General features: G+C 39.3%; 1 protein-coding gene across 3 annotated transcripts in view; it reads right to left on the bottom strand.

Annotated features, from left to right (window-relative positions):
- The window catches only part of TPCN2 (two pore segment channel 2), a 32,292-nt gene extending 18,564 nt beyond the window's left edge, over positions 1-13,728 (bottom strand). For all 3 annotated transcript variants that reach the window (XR_012625416.1, XM_074842265.1, XM_074842266.1), the window contains exons 1-10: positions 13,583-13,728; positions 11,331-11,395; positions 10,030-10,106; positions 9,238-9,415; positions 8,438-8,554; positions 6,529-6,635; positions 5,989-6,061; positions 2,891-2,990; positions 2,521-2,586; positions 2,083-2,147 (exon numbers count right to left, since the gene is read on the bottom strand). Coding sequence is in view for 2 of the 3 variants with exons in the window: in XM_074842265.1 (XP_074698366.1) it covers positions 2,083-2,147; positions 2,521-2,586; positions 2,891-2,990; positions 5,989-6,061; positions 6,529-6,635; positions 8,438-8,554; positions 9,238-9,415; positions 10,030-10,106; positions 11,331-11,395; positions 13,583-13,688 (954 nt within the window). In the remaining variant the exon portion in view is untranslated. The remainder of the gene's footprint in view (positions 1-2,082; positions 2,148-2,520; positions 2,587-2,890; positions 2,991-5,988; positions 6,062-6,528; positions 6,636-8,437; positions 8,555-9,237; positions 9,416-10,029; positions 10,107-11,330; positions 11,396-13,582) is intronic.
- Positions 13,729-16,397: the final 2,669 nt, after the last annotated feature.

Here is a 16,397-nt window from a genome sequence, read left to right as displayed (position 1 = left end):
TCCCCCAAGAGGGTGGGGGCCACTCCTTCTGTGCAATATTGCCTAAGCCTTATTATCCAACACACTTGACTTTCTTTCCGGAGCTCTACTAGAGTAGCTATTATTTCACTTTTTCCCCAAGCCCTAAAGTCCACTTCTCTGAGAGGCTCCATGTAAGTAAGGAGAAGGAACTATAAGACTATGTATAAAGGGGGAACTAAGTAATGAAGGAACTTTAAGACTGTAAGTAAGGGGGAAATCACACCCCAAGTCAAATTCACAAAGTTTCCCCTGCCAGTAAACCTGAAGAACACTATAGCCATGAGAAAAGATCAGTTGGAACGTACACAATCGGAATTGCTCTTCATTCCAAGCTAGAGAGGCCATCACTGTACTGGTACAAAGGGAAAAGCGCTTAACCTACAGCCCAGAGGTTTAGCTGTCAGACTCAAGTGCTTTTGCATAGCACTGCCCTGACTGAGCTTTACCAAAGCCATTGCTGTGGAACTGTGAAGTTTTATAAAATATGCAAGAGAAAACTAAAAAACACAGTTAGAAGTGAAACTGTTGAAGAAGTGACTCAAGACTCAAAAGAAAAATTTCATCATGGAAGTTACAAAGTTCAAAGAAAAACCTCCAACAGTTTGAAGATGGCACCTCAGCAAGACCAAGACTTACCCTGTTCTGAGGAGCAAGAGACTGACAGCCCCGCTTTTGGCTGGTGACTGCCTGACCAAAGATTCAGTTGTGTGCCATCAGCGTGATGACCGTTAACACTTAGCCCAGCACTGTGTTATATCTACTCTGTGTGTTAACTGCTAAGTAGCTGTGGTGCACCTTGGATTTCCGTATTCACTGCTGGAGCTAAACCCAATTCTGGAGATCTCCAGCTGCAACCATGCAGCCTCTTCCTGACACCACCTCTCCAGTCAGGTACCTCTTTTTGGAATAGCAATAGGAAAGTCACAAATTTAACTTCTTGGGTGAAGCACATTTTATTAGAAGTAAGCGAGATGATCTTTCATTTAACTTGTCTCTGCTTTCTAAAATATCCTTGTCTCAGCTCACTTCAATTCCTCACAGATTGTTCAACTGCACTATCTCATATAGGAAACAAAAGCACTTACGTTGTTTCCTGATAAGGGAACCCAAACTACACTCCTACTTGGAGACTAAACAACTGACGTACATAATGCAACAAAGCACATCACACAGCTTGTTAATAAAGGAAAAAGAATTTTTAGTGATGAGTTTAACCATCATCACAGATTGCACACTCCTTGAACAACATGCAAAAGCACACTTACTTTGTCAGCTTTTGCTTCTCTAATATAGACACCTGAGTCGAAAGAGACCATCACACTACACATCAGATTCACATTCCACAAAATGGACAGAATCACATATGATTAGGCGTCTTCCAGAAGCACGTTCAAGTATTGCACGGATGACTGTCATTGCATGGAGAGTAAGCACAGCTTCCTTTTATTTGAGACTGAGTACTAACAAGAATAACTGCCATAGCTACTGGCAACTGCTTCTGGTACAAGTCAATCACAAGGCTCAAGTCCATCTTTTAGAGGCAGCACACTGCCCTAATCGTTCTAACATCACACCCACCCACCACAGTAAGCATAAAGTAAAAAATACCAAATGTGAAGCTGTTTTAGGCAGCGATTCTTTTTTATTGAAGGCTTCTAATGCTGTGATACTCAGAGAAATTAAGTGCTAGGATTTGCAACAATAGCTATTTAAATAGATTAGCAGGTTTTCTTCACAGAGGTCAATTATAAGTTACTTGTTCACTTGTCCTTGTTCAGTTTTATAATAGTTTGGTGGGTTTTTTCCCCCTATGATAGTAAAAGTTGCAGATCCACAGCATACAAGGAAGTATACAAGCAGGTAATTTTGTCATGGAAGTGTATCAAGCTACAACAGGATATAATAGGAAAAGTATCTACATCAAAGAACCTTAAGTATCTTAAAACTCTATCAACAGCCAGGACAGGCATACTGCTTTAATACACAGTTGAAACTTAATACACAGGGCTTCACAGTTTTAAGGTTATGGTAGAACACAGAAATAAGGAATGCTCTACTCACCAGAAGGTATCCTCGAAACTGGTTGTATATTATTGCTGTAAGCAGATTCATCAGAAACAAGTTGCCTATTGGAGAAAAAGAGGCAGTAAGAATTATTGAAATACATAGCTGTTTCTCAGAGAAGTTTCAATGTATATAGTAAATCAGATGTAAAAATCAAAAATAATTACTTTTCTTGTGTTTGATTTCCAAAATGTTTTTAATGTTTTAATATACTGTGATGTAACCATTCCCAAATGATATGTTACTGAAAAAAACCACACCATAAGTACCTGCCTTGAAAATTATCTTACGTGACACTACACAATAATTGCAAGAAACCCAAAAAAGGAGAAATTGATGATTAAACTTTCCTAGAAGAATAACGCACTGTAGCTGGTATCCAGAAGTGTCAAAGTTAAAGTGCGTTTAAATAACTGGACACAAGAGGTAACTTACCTAATACAGTGAAGAGTATGAAGAAGATTGAATAGGCTCGATTCTTAGAATACGCAGGAATCATCACTGTATTAGATTTAATAAAAAAGTAAGTAAGAATTTAATGCTTAAGATGAAAACTGGAGACCTTTATCAATTTTTGGCAATTGGTAAAAGCTCTTGTATAGCTCCACTTTAGAGTTGCATATATAATTACACCAAAGGAAAGGCAACAATCAAGTTACTAAAGCCATGAAAAATCTTTACATAACCTTCCTCTGGCTGTACTAAGAACCATCAGCTGAAAGAATGGTTATAGCAGTCTGAAGATGAACTTACTCTATTATTTTTTGAAAAGTGAGACAAGAGTTATTTCTGAAAGATTGCTCACCATCAGGATTATTTGCAGTAGTTAGCAGGACCAGCAGTGATGTCAGTGATTCTGGCAGATTCCGGAAATACCCTGCCCACTCCTTATCCTGCTGGCCATCCTAATCAAAGAGATGTTCATTGTTAGAGAAACAGTGAAGAATCACTAAGACTGTCTTACCAAGGAAAGCAAAAAAAATAAAATATAAATCAGTCAATAATCAATTACACACACACAATCAAATCTACCCCATGAAAAAAGCACGAGACAAGCATAAAAATGAGGACAATGTGTAAGAATACAGTGCAATCATTTCACTTATTAACAGCCGTTAAAAAAACACAAAGAAGAACAGCAAGCTAAGACAGACACAGAAGCTCAATATAGAAGTTACGCCTAGCTAGCACCTCAGACCCAGGAAGAACAATAGCGTCACAAACAAACAATATAGGAATCTAAAGCCAGCCTTGATTGATATAAAAACCATCACTTCTCAGCCTGCAAGAGATATTAGTGTACTGGAGGTAAAAGGACTACCAAAACATGATTTTAAAAAAATAAGAAAACTTTAAAAAAATAAATCACAGATTAAAATACCATCTTCAGTCTCAACTTGCATTATAAAAATTAGGGTAGGGTAGAAGCTGCTTTCTTTGCTATTCCAACTACAGCATGCTGTACCTCAGCACAGATGGAAACCTAATCACCCTGAACTTTAGGGCTACACTCCAGGACTTGTCCAAAAGCATAATACAATTTGAGAACAATATTAAAATAGCTCTTGTGTATACTGAAGAACAGAAATAAAACCACTTCCTTAGTAACGAAGAGCTGCCTCAATAGTGCCATGTTACAAAAGATCCTTGCCTATAGATTTTAAGCTCTTCTTAAACACCTACAGATCTACTAATACACTCACTGAGTGTGAAATGTGTCTCTCACTTCCCCTTTGACTTCCAAATAGAAAACTTAGCATCCTCTGAAGTAGTTATTTGCTCAGAAGTTACTGCCACTACTCAGAACAAGGGTTTTCCCCTTTCATACTCAGGACATTCAGTTTAATTACAGTAAGATCTACACAGAACACAGCTAGACAAGTTTTAGGTCTCTCTTCAATAAAGTACGTGAAGATGTACTTAAAGTACGAGTGCAAGCTTAGTCCTCATCTTATTTTAGAGGAAATAAATATTTACATAAATAAGAGTACACAACATTAAGCAATATGCTATAACCAGGATTAGTGCACATCACAGGAGTTGTTAGGAAGGTGGATGACAAGCAACTGTTCTGTTTTGAAAAGAATGAAGATTGAAAATGTCATGGATAGTATCAATGACAACATCACATAGAGCTTAAACATGCTGGGGGCAGGGGGGAAGACTAGTGCTACAGCACCCAAAAAATATTTGCAAATACTTTGGTGATTAAGGACATCAAAATTATTTTGTGGCTGAGTGGAAACATCAGATGATCTGCTAAAGCTCAGATGTTATCAGAATTTTCATCAAAAACACACTGGGAGGCTGATCTTGAATCATCTACATATTTATTTTTTTCAAGTTCAAGTAGAGACAGCTAAAAGAGATGCAGAGTGCAAACAATACAAACATGAATCACGCAGCACAGAACAAACAGCCCTTGAATCTGCTGCAAAGACTGGAAAAATGTACCTCTAGAGGACGTACACAAGATAATGCAAAAATCTAAAGGCACAAATTTAATTACTAAAAGTATTTTTAGAACTTGCTTTCAGGATTTTGCCTTGTTAGATACAGTTAGTTTTTATGGGTATTAGACTAGTAAATCAAAAAAAGAAAAAAAGACTACTCTAAGTTGCTATTTTTCACCTAAATGTATCTAAAATTGACTGGTTCAGGTATACAAGTTATATTCCCATCTGCTGGGAAAGCTCATACCTTAAATTAGATGTGACATACAGAGATAATACAAAGATCCAGCATGCAACTAAACAAAGGGAGAAAACAGAGCTCTGCTGCTAATTTCAGAAATTTGGTAACATGGGAATTCAAGGAATTTGCTGATCATAAGTAAGACTACAGGCAGGCTCAAATGCAAATTGCAGTAGGAATGAAGGTACAAAACTGAGACTAAGAGGAGGACTAAAATTACTGGAAGAAGTACGCAACATGTGTGCTCATAGGAATACATCTATGAAAAGCCTTAAGAAGCAAGAACAAAAAAAATAAAATCTGAGTATGATACATTAAGATACAGGAAGTTTAGGAGAGAGTGAACATACCAAGAACACTGGAACACAAAAGGGATTTTAACCACAAAATTTGAAATTTGCTTTTCAAAAGCAGGAAGAGAAAAAACAGAGGAAAAAACAAAGAGATCAGAAACCAAAATGTTGGAGTGATGCAGGCAAAACCAGGAAAAAACCTACCAAAGCATGGGCAAGTATACCAGTACTGGAAGGTAAGAAAACACAGAAGAAACTAAACTAGCAAAAAGGTAGATAAGGAAAAGAAAAATGAGTGATAATATAAACAAAAAAGCGACAAGATTAAGAGTTCTGGACACCAAACAGCATAGAAGGCTTTAACAAAAGCACAGAAAGTAACTCAAAAGATCAAATTGGAGAATTGTATAAGGAAGCCTCTTGTATAAATAGACTCAATTTCTTACCTGTGATAATGGCATCGATACCAGTAATAGGCAAGACCATAAACAAATAAAGATGTCAACCACATTTTAGTACAGAACCATCTAACTTCGCTCTGAGCAGTGGAGCAGGACTGTCACAGCTTTCAGCAAGAGTGAAAGATTTCAGTTGTGGAGTAGGAAGGAGTGTTATCACTTAAGAAGCAAAGCACAGTCTTGAAAAAATTCTTCTTCACTAAAGGATGAAGAGATTCTAACACTCATCTGAGGGTCCTTCTAATGCACACTTAGAGAAACAGCATGGATACTATGCACAAGCTGCATCTCTCTAAATGGACTTCAAACTCATCCCAATAAGTGTGACAAGGTAACATGACCTTTTCAGGGGAAACAAGTTTCACCAGTTTGATTATAAACTAGTCATGGTGCAGTTATGCAAGTAATGAAAAAACACCAAAACAGAGATCTACCAAAGCGTAAATATAATTGGTTACCTTTGTTCGAGCAAACAGCAGCATGGCAAACATGGTAAAAAGAGACAGATGAACAGCTAGTAGTAGAAGAACACTGTTGGAAATAAAACATCATATGTATTAATACCAACTTTATCTTATTCTTAATAGCCTTTGATAAAAATACAAAAGGATGCCATATAAAGAAAACCAGGGTTATTTTTAAGAAGCTATATGGAGACAACAGAAGATGATCCAAGTTTGATTCAGAATAAGGATCACATATGTTTCAGTTCTTTCCTTACAAAAGGGCTGGACATAACATACAAAATTAAAAAAAAACACTTAACCAGCATCAGTAACCTTACCTGTCACCTACAGAGTCATATCACATGCATTCTAGAGAAATTTTATGGACTAAAAGAAACAAAAAGTTAACACAATTCTCCATCCATTACTTCCTGATCTCACCAACCACTTAACTAGACCATCAGGAAGGAAGCTACTCAGATGTAGTTACCCTTCATATTCTGGCATGTGACATGTTTGCTGTGAAAGGATGTTTTCTACGCTCTTACCTACCTTGCCATTTCAGGCAACGTGCTGTTGATACTTTTCAGCGTTTTCTTCATCATAGAAGAATTCTGAAGGAGAAAGAAAGGACGAAGAATTCTTCTTATTCTCACATCCTGCAAAAAGCAAAACAATGGACCAGTCTTATGGGAACTCAGTATCTAATGGCACAAATATTTTTCATACAAGTTTGTCAAAAAACACTGATACACAGATCAACAAAGTCAAGACTGTAACATAAAAAGGCTGTGCTCAGAACTTAAATCTGTCCCATTGAAGTCACAAAGCATGCAAAACAGATTTTGTGGGTGCCTCATTAAAAGAATGAGAGATTGCTCTAAAAATGCACATTGATACTTCAATAGCCTCATCAGGCCACTAATTATAAGTTAACTTTACTACTGGGTACACATAACGAGCAGGCCAACAGATGGCATTGTCATATTTTCTGCCAAGGTCTATTTCAAGAGGGAATTCACAGCAAGCTACTTTTACTAAAAACAGATACATATTTTGAAAATAAGCGCTTGATTTCAATTTTCAGCCTTTTTCTTTTTATAATGAAAGGGCCTGCTAATTACTCAGCATTTTCTGCTCTGACAAGACTCAAATAGGTGATTGCCTTTATTTTCCTTAACATATACTAAAGCAACTAAGCTGTTTGACTGTTGCATTCAGGACACTTGCCAGCCTTCAAATTATTTTGGGACTTATCAGCTACTTTAAGTATTTCAGCATCCTGCATTTTAACATCAGTCTTCTCAGGGTCGCACATAACAGCAACAAAATAAAAATAAAAATAAATAAATCAATCACTTTCTTCCTTGCTATTCCCTTATTCATACATGCCAGGAGTTGAACTGCACCTTCTGCCACTGTTTTGTATGGGACGGTCCTGTTCAAACTACTTGTTCGCTATCACACCTAAAGATTGTACAACCACTTCTTTCCAAATTCCCCATATTGTAAGCACAATTTTCATCATAGATAATTAACTTTTCAGCTGCATTATATTTATTTCACTTGAATATGAAGAGGACATATGCATTTTTCTTATAGTTGTATGCTTATAAGCTTAAGTGACATGTTCTTTCAACATTTTAAGATCATCTCTGATACTACATCACCTCCTGATCAGCAGTGACCACTGAAGCATGAACAACTAAACAGCAGGTTACTAATAGCAGCAACTGCATCCAACCTAATCCTGACTAATACAGACAATAATTTGAAATAGATTTTAAAGTTTTCTGAAGGCAACAGATAATGGCTTTGACACAAGAACCAAAAATCAAGATTTCTGCCTCATTCACTTCCCAGCATTTTTACCTTATTAGTATTTTCTTAATGATGACTGTAAGTGAACAACAACTAAATTCATGCAAATTTATGACAAGCCAGAGAAAATCAATTAGGAGATTGCATTATCACAAAAAGGAGGACACTTTTAGAACCATTCCACAAAACTGACATTCCTCTCAGGACACGACTGTTTTGAAAACAATTCATCTTGGAAAGCAGTTGTTAAACTATACAACTACCTTTTACTTAGGCACCACTACATAGACTCTGCTGGTGAATCAAGTTAAGAACATGACAGAATTGGTGCTGTGCAACCAGAGTTTTCTCTGTATTCTGACTGTGGATAGACTATAGCAACAAAGCTTTATTTAATTTTACCAATTAACTCACATCTTTTATTAAGAATCAGACAGAATCCCTTGAGAAGCTACAGTACACCAAATATTTTCTATGTTTCAGTGTATTATTGAGCTATCAAAGACCAAAAATAAACTATCTTACCCTCTTCCCTTAATTCTCTAATATTAGCCCTGCTGACTATCCCTTTGCAGGTTCTTCTCCTCTGCCACTCTCTACAACCAAGTTGCTGACCGTTTCTGCAGAAAGCAGTTCTTACCTCTGTGCAGAAAAAACTCAGTGATACAATCCAATCGGTAAGGGAAACAATTAATGTCAGTATATAAGCCATTAGCCATTTATTTTTCCAAAATTCTTCCCATCCAATTAAGTAACTCTGGGGAGGAAAAAGAAAACCAAACAACTTATTTTAGTAATAAATTCCAATACCCTAGTAAATCAGCACCAATTGTTTTCCAAGTTTTTGTAGTTTTACATCAGTGCTCATAAAGAGCTCCCCGATACACTGATCAGAGAGTTTTCCTACAAGAACTAAATAAAGGCCAGTAAAAGTGAGAGGTGCACACAGGCCATGTGAGAGGAATCCTTTCAATGCAAGAAACATGTCCATTTAGTAAGCATAAAGAGAGATTTTCCAGAAACAAGTATCCAAAAAAAAGTTTGGTTTCTGACTATTTTTATTTTGTTTTGTTTAAATGAACTGTCATATATTTGATTATTCTATACCCCAGTTTCTACAGCCTAATACAAGCAGCTAAGCCAAAATGATTGTACTCTTAGCAAAATTTATTTCACTTATTCCACACAAACAGGAGTTTATATTTCTTAAGGGAAAAAAAAAATAAAGCTTTTAATTCAAAAAATATGCACTGTCTAATGTCTCCTGAAAGTAAGGCTTTAATGTAGCAAAGCAATCTCATCATGCAAATCCAAGATTTGAATAATAGTTCCAAGACATTTCCCAAGACATAAAATGGAGGAAAGCCACAGTGACTATACCTTCTGAGCTGCTCAACACACCTAGTATTTCACTGAATACCAAATGAATGTGATGCTCACCTTCACGGAGACATCAACCATGAACACAAGAAAGCAAAGTAGCTCAATGCTCTCCGTTAGGCCACATGGAGGATTCCAGGCAGGAAGGCGGTATCGTACATCTGACGTCATAGTAAGTGAAGAAGGCTTTTCAATGAAAGCCAAAGCCAGGATTATAGTAATGGTTAAACCCAAAATCCTGTTTGGACAGAGATGAAATTAAAAAAACCCAAAAAAACCAAAAAAACCAACCAACAAAAAACACACACCCCCCCAAAAGAAAAAAAACAACACCAAAACCACAAAACGAGTCAAAAGAATAACAAAATACTTCCAGTAAAGCAATTTTCTTAGAGGCAAACATATTCAACACAAATGGGTTAGACCTTTATGAGCACTTGATGAGCATGCTGTTGCCTCTAGTACAATAATGTAACTGCTGACCACCAAATAACCTTAGGTGGTGTTCTTTTGAAACTAACAGGAGCAAACTATCTTCCTACTATTTAACATGTTTAGAAATAGACGCTTGGAAAACTCTAACACATAGTACTGTAACTCATGCCAATAGTCCAATTTATGCAACAGTCCTATGGCTATTTCAAAGAGCCATCTACACAATCACACCTTCATTTATCTTGTTGCTTTTCACCTCTGTCATGTTCACATGTAGTCAACCCACTTGCTTCCTACAGTAAGTTCTTAGAAGGATAAAAGCACAATTATCTAATTATTTAACAAAAAAGCAAGATGAATAATTTTTATAAAGACTTACTCCTAAACAAAAAAGCAAAAAGAATACCAAGTTCTTACCATTGACAAGTTCTTGAATAGTACCATCGATAAAGCCACAGAGATTTGGAGTCCACACGGTGATTTATAGATCGATACTGGAGGCAGAAAGCAAAAAAGGATAATTCAAACATTACACTCATTCTGTGTCAAAGACAAAGAGCACATTACCAAAATAAACCAAATTCTAATCAACAAAGCTCTTGAGACAATTCCAGTTTCACAATAAGATAAAGAAATTATTGTACAAGTTATTAATTATTAAAGTATCAGTCACCAATGACCATAGCTGTAGTCTACATGTGTGCAATGGGAAAGACTTTAATGAAGCTTTCCTAATCTAAAGATCACACAGTTGCTCAGATAATCCAGCTGTGTGACAGTCATCTGAAGCAAGCAGTATCATCATTACACTGTAATAATTCAGTGCCTATTCTATGTACTCGCCAAAACACCCATTTAGTTCACCTTTCTAGCATTCACTCCATTCATGGATCTTTTGTCTTTCTCTTCCAAAAAGCCATAAGATGCAAACAAATTAATTCTGAATGTAAGAGACCTCCATCTACATCTTTAAACAAAACATGCCTTAAGTTCAAGGAAGTACTCGTGATTCTTCAGAACTGGCCTGCTTTTGCTTAAATCTCCTCTGCAGCTGCTCCTGGGCTGCCATTACTCTGTTTCCACTGAGAAGTATCCACTTCCAGACAGGAGTGCACACCTTGAATGTATCTGATCCCCAGAAATCTTCCAACCAAAACCTATCCGAATGCAGCAAGAGAGCTCAAGAACTGCCCTCCAGCATTCCCACTGCCTGCACTAATAACTGGGAGATAACAGGATCTAGGAATCTGCAGTAATGGCCAGTAAAGGAGAGACGAAGAGAATGAAGACTTCCAAAGCCACTAAGGTCAGCTGAAGCAAAAAGACTTCCAGCTTCTTGCTTGAATCTAGCCTTAAACTCTACCAGCTCTTAAACTATGCAAATCGTCAGATTTAGAGGCAAATTACAGGGTTTGCTCATACAGTTTCTCTTAGCAGTAAGGCCAGTCATTCTCAAAAAAAAAAAAAAGGAACACAAACCCAAAACCTAAAACCACCCCACAAACCAGCATCTCTTTTATGTCTTTTGACAATCTTGAAGAGAAGACTAGTTCATTGTGTGAAAAAACGTTTCTCCTATGCATATCATAGGCATTTGGAATTCTGATTTTGCTTTGTAAATCAAGACAGTGTTATATGGAGGTTGCCCGAACACATAAAAACTTGTGACAAATATCCAGAACAGGAAGCATAATAGTCAACAAACAAGTTATATTTACCTGTATTGCATCTTCAATAAATACTATAGCTTGGTTTATATAAAGGTCATTATCAGCTCCAGCACCTATGAAGTTGAGAAGAAATAAGAATCATGTGCTGTCTTTTGGATAAAGCCTACAGCTTGCTTATTAGTTTACAGAAGCTCCACAGCCGTGGTTCTTATGGCAAATGGCACCATACACACACAGCTCCTGACACGTTTGCTCTGTCAGCAACACTGTGCATTAAATAAGTAATAATCACCTCAAAACACATCGTGCAGCTTTCTGTATTTTTTAAAAAGGTTTTCTCTTATATTCATTTGAGTAGCTAGATTACAGTAGTAGTTAAATAGCTATGACAAGTCTGGATTATTTCTATACAGAGACAAGTCCTAAGTAACACACATCGTAATAGAGCTTCAATCAAACTATTCTTTGACTAAGTATATAGTCAAGTGAAGCTGGAAAAATCAGACACTAGTATTCTAGGCATTTTTACTTTTGTTTAATAAGGTACTGAGGTTTAGATTGATCTCGTTCTCTCCAAAACCAACAGAAATCTCCAGTCAGATGAGAACAAAATTATGTCCTTTTTTAACCTGCCCTGGTTCCAAACAGATTAGAGTTCAAGATATAGAAAGGGGTGAAAGTACATGAAGTGAAATAAAGTATCGCCAAATTAGTTACTATGCAACATTTAAAAATCCATTACTAAAGTCCATATGAAGATAGATACATAAAGAATAAAGGGCAATTGCTTGCGTTCACTTGAATTAGGGCCTTTGAGTAACTAACCTGGCAATTAAGCCAACAAGGGACGCAAAGGCAGGTAAGACCAAAATAAGGAAGGAAAAAAAAAGGGGGGAAGGAGGGGTAAGAGAGAAAGGTGAGGGGACTAGAGATATGAAAAATGCATGGTAGTGTAACCTTCCCACAGAGGGGAAGAGGCCCAGGAGACAGCAATCCCAGCACAGGATACAATGAGAGTCAGTCCCAGCGCTAGAACAACATTCTCCAGGCTCCCAGAAATGCCAAAAACACCATTGATCCAAGTCCCAGATGATTTTATGTTCCACATGATTCAGCAGCATCTATTTTCTAGAAAGACTGTAAACAGTTTTTAAATGTCACCATTTATCTGAGCATAAGCAACAACACACTTTTGTACTGATTCTGATATGAACCATGGTGCAAGAAAGACAGCATAAACAGGAGACAAGCTAGGCTCCTGATCTTATCTTTTTCAAGAAATCACACGCCAGTGAGACAAAAATAAAGTTGTTTAAAGGAACAGTATCAGTTAAAAGGACAGCAAGAACAGCAAAAGGTTGATGGTTTCGGAGCACACGCCAAGCCTAGAGTTGATCCCAACGTTTTTGAAAGGGCAGAGTCTAAGCAACTGTTCTTAATATAAAACTGAAACAGGGAAATTACCAAGAAATGTTTGCTTTAGCAATTTCAGTTAAAAAAAAACAAAAAAAAACAAAACCAAAAAAACCCCACAACAACAACAACAACAAAAAAAAAAAACACCAAAAAAACCCAAAACCCAAACCAAACCAAAACCAAACAACAACAACAACAACACAAAACAAGTACCAAACCATATATTCTCCATGCATGCTACCAAGGATATCCAATCTACTCTGCAACTCTTAGTCAGAGCAAGTGACACTTAGTCACAAGTGATGATTAAAGAATTGCTCGGTTTGTGCCTTCAGGATCTCTCTCGGACCCCACTGCCCTTTTGACACTGAACAAACAGGCAACAAAAAGAGAAGATTCCCTTAAATGATGTGATATCCTGATAATAAGAGAAGCTGAGGTCACCAGAGGAGACTTTCCGGGATGAACTGAAAAGTCAGACTTCTAACATTAACTGGGTCAGAGAAAAAACAAATCAAGTCTGAGGCTGAAGCAGCGCAAGGCTTACGCCTCGGGTCAGTGATAGCGGCTCGGTGTGTTCAACCAGTCTGGGCGGGCACAGCCGGTCCCGCGGAGCCGGTCCCCCGCGGAGCCGGTCCCTAGCAGAGCCGGTCCCCCGCGGAGCCGCCCAAACGCCGGCGGGGCTGCAGACCCCCGCCGAGCCCCGGCCCCTCGGCATGCCGGGGGCTCTCCTGCTCCGGTGCCCGGCCCGCTCCCGGGAGAGAACAAGCTCTGAGGGAAAGGCGAGAGCGCCACCACCCGCCGCAGCGCCTCAGGCACCGGCTTCCTCAGCGCCGCCCGCCAAGCCCGCGGCGCGCCGCCACCGCCCGCCCCACGGCGCTCACCGTCCTCAGCGGCGGAGCGGCCGCCGTCCCGCCAGACCCGCCGTCCCGTTCGCCAGCTCCGCGGGGGCAACAGCGGCTCCGCCTCAGGGCCGGCTCCCGCCTCCATCGGCACCGACCACCGCGCTCGCTCCGCGCCGCCGGGACGGGACGGGACGGGGCGGCCCCGCCCGCTGTACGTGACCGGCTGCCGGGGGAGGGCGGGAACGGGGCTGGGGCTCCTCCCGCCACTGCCGACCCGGCCCCCGGCCGCCGGCTGGGTCTGCCGCCGGGAACCGGCCCCGGGCAGCCTTCCCCCTCTGGCGGCAGGCAGGGCAGCGACTCCCGCCCCCTCAGGAACTAGTATTTTTAAACAGTCGGTGGGGATGAAAGACGTGACGGTAAATCTCTAGTAAAAATCGTTGGTTCTTCACCCGAACCTACGAGAGCAGATCCCAGGCGTCGTTGACGATTTTTAAAAAATATCCTTCATGAGAAGTTGCAGCTTTTTTACCTCACGGCAGCGGTAAATTCGGTGTCCGCGGCGGAGCAGACCTCTAACCCAGTCAGTGCCTGAGGGGGAGCTGCGGCCCAGCACTGCGGCGGGGCGGGGCTGGGGTTGAGGCTTTATTGAGAAAATAATAGCAAGGACAGAAATTATTGCTTCCTGCTTGTATTCACACAATTATTTACATCCCTAGTCGCAGAAGGGATTTGTACTTAGTCACCTAGTCATCCCAGAAGCACATCTGAACTTAGCTTATGCTGCTGTGACTGTTAAAAGATGCTTCACTTGTGCTGCTCTCCCCCTTTCCTCATGGTCCCTTTCATACACCCTGTCACTGTTCGATTTCCTAAAGCTGCAGTTTCAAAAGAGTAGATGTCAGGACAATTTGACAACCACACACTCTTTTCTGCCACATCCTGGGAGCTAGGGCAGCATAACAATAAACAGGAAAGCGTATCAATCCCTCATTTTGGTTTTCCAACCTGAGCACGAAACCTAAGTCTACCCTATCTCTAATTGCGAGGGGGTAGTTTTTGCCTTCAGCTGCACAACTGATGGGTCAAACCCCACAATTTTACACTGACTTTAAAATAAGTCTGGGGCAAGATCTAGCCTTTTGGGGAAGTTTAAGATTAAAAGGAAAACTCCATGACACTATCTTTACCATCACTAGTAAAAACTGAACGGCAGCAGCTATATGTTATTTCCCATTCTCAGTAGACAGCAAAGCACTGATAAAATTTCAGTTATTCCTGATAGCAGTTGAACTAGAGACATCAGATGATTCAGGTACAGTGAACATTTCGGGAGAGTAAAAGGAAAGTAGGGGTGGGCTGGTACAGTCTGTATTCAGCACCAGCAGGTATAATCTGTATTTAGCACTAACCAATAAGAAATAGAATGAGATTTGCACACATGCTGTAAGTGCCATTGCTAGGAAACACGAGTGTCCTTTCACTAAGTGTCTGAAATATTCAGGGTAACCACAGTAACATGGAGCACATGTGAATATTGTAATATTTTCGCTATTATTTTTTATTTGAACGAAAGCAAATGTTTCCTTCTTTCATCTTCTGTGATTGTTAGGAAAGAGAATAACTTCAGGAAGAAAAAAAAGAAATAAGAAGCCTTCAAATATACAATGGATTCCTGAGCTTCTGTTCAAAATTCATCTACCCCCTCTGGCTGGAAAAAGAAATGGAAGTGCCCAACTGACCATGAAGGAAGGAAAATCTCAGCTGGGGTTTTCCATCAGACAAACATAAACATTCTTAGTACCAGCAACATCCACTAAGGTAAGTCACTCACGTATTTAAACGAATGCCATATCATAAACCTACTAAGAACAATGGAGCATCTTTAACTCCAAGTGAATCAACTCTGTCTTTCCAGATTGTGGAAAACAAATGTGGAGAACATGCCCTTTAGCAGACATTTTCCATTAGCACAATGTACGACCATTTTAAACAAAAGTCTTGCTTGGTCTAAGCTCCCTGGCTGTCACAGTTATAGCACTGTTTGCCCAGAACCTCAGAAATGCGTTTCTCGTTTCCCCTATTCAAAGTGCACCTTTCAAATCAAATTTTAAAAAAAGCAACAGAAAAGTCCAAACATTAAATGAACAAGCAGAAAAGGGACTCAAGTGAAGGAACAAGCCTCTCCTTGTACCTTTTTTATTGTTCCACAGAAATGGAGACATTTAAAAGATCAATGAAGTCATTAAGTTAAAATAACTTTTTGCAAACAGTAGGCAGAAGGTGGGCGACACACTAATTGAGCTCAAAGGAAGCTGGCTTTATTCTTCATTCTGCAGTATTCACTCCATTTCCAGATGTTTTACACCCAGCAAGCTTGACTCCAAGAGTAAAGGGATTCTGTAGGCAAGTCCAACCACTCACTGATGGCATGGTCAGTGCTAACAGATCACAGCTCCTGAACAGGCAGCACCAGAGCATACAGGAATAACAACAGCGGCACAGATAACAATCTTGTGTCCTCTCTGTTCAAGATTCCATGCACCAGAAGACTTTTCTTTTTTCAGGTACACCAAATTACCCTTATGCATCAAAAATGCCAGAAGGGAAAAAACACCATGCCAGCTTTATTCAAAACCCTTAACATACAGCTGAGGATCTTGGAGAGCCATAATAATTGAACAATCCCTGAACATCCTGATGAAGTAGGTATTACTCCTCTCTGAGAAAATTAAGTACGAGATTTTAAAGTTAATTGTCACAAGTTACACAGCAAGTAGCTGTAAAACAATAAGCTGAACTCTAGTTTAGATCCTGCTAACAAAGAGATTACCCATCTGCTTCAAGTTAGACATGC

This window comes from Strix aluco, chromosome 16 (genome assembly GCF_031877795.1).
Source record: "Strix aluco isolate bStrAlu1 chromosome 16, bStrAlu1.hap1, whole genome shotgun sequence".
In the NCBI taxonomy this organism is placed as follows: domain Eukaryota; kingdom Metazoa; phylum Chordata; class Aves; order Strigiformes; family Strigidae; genus Strix; species Strix aluco.
Note: the sequence above shows the minus strand (reverse complement) of the source record. Positions and strands in the feature narration are given on the sequence as shown.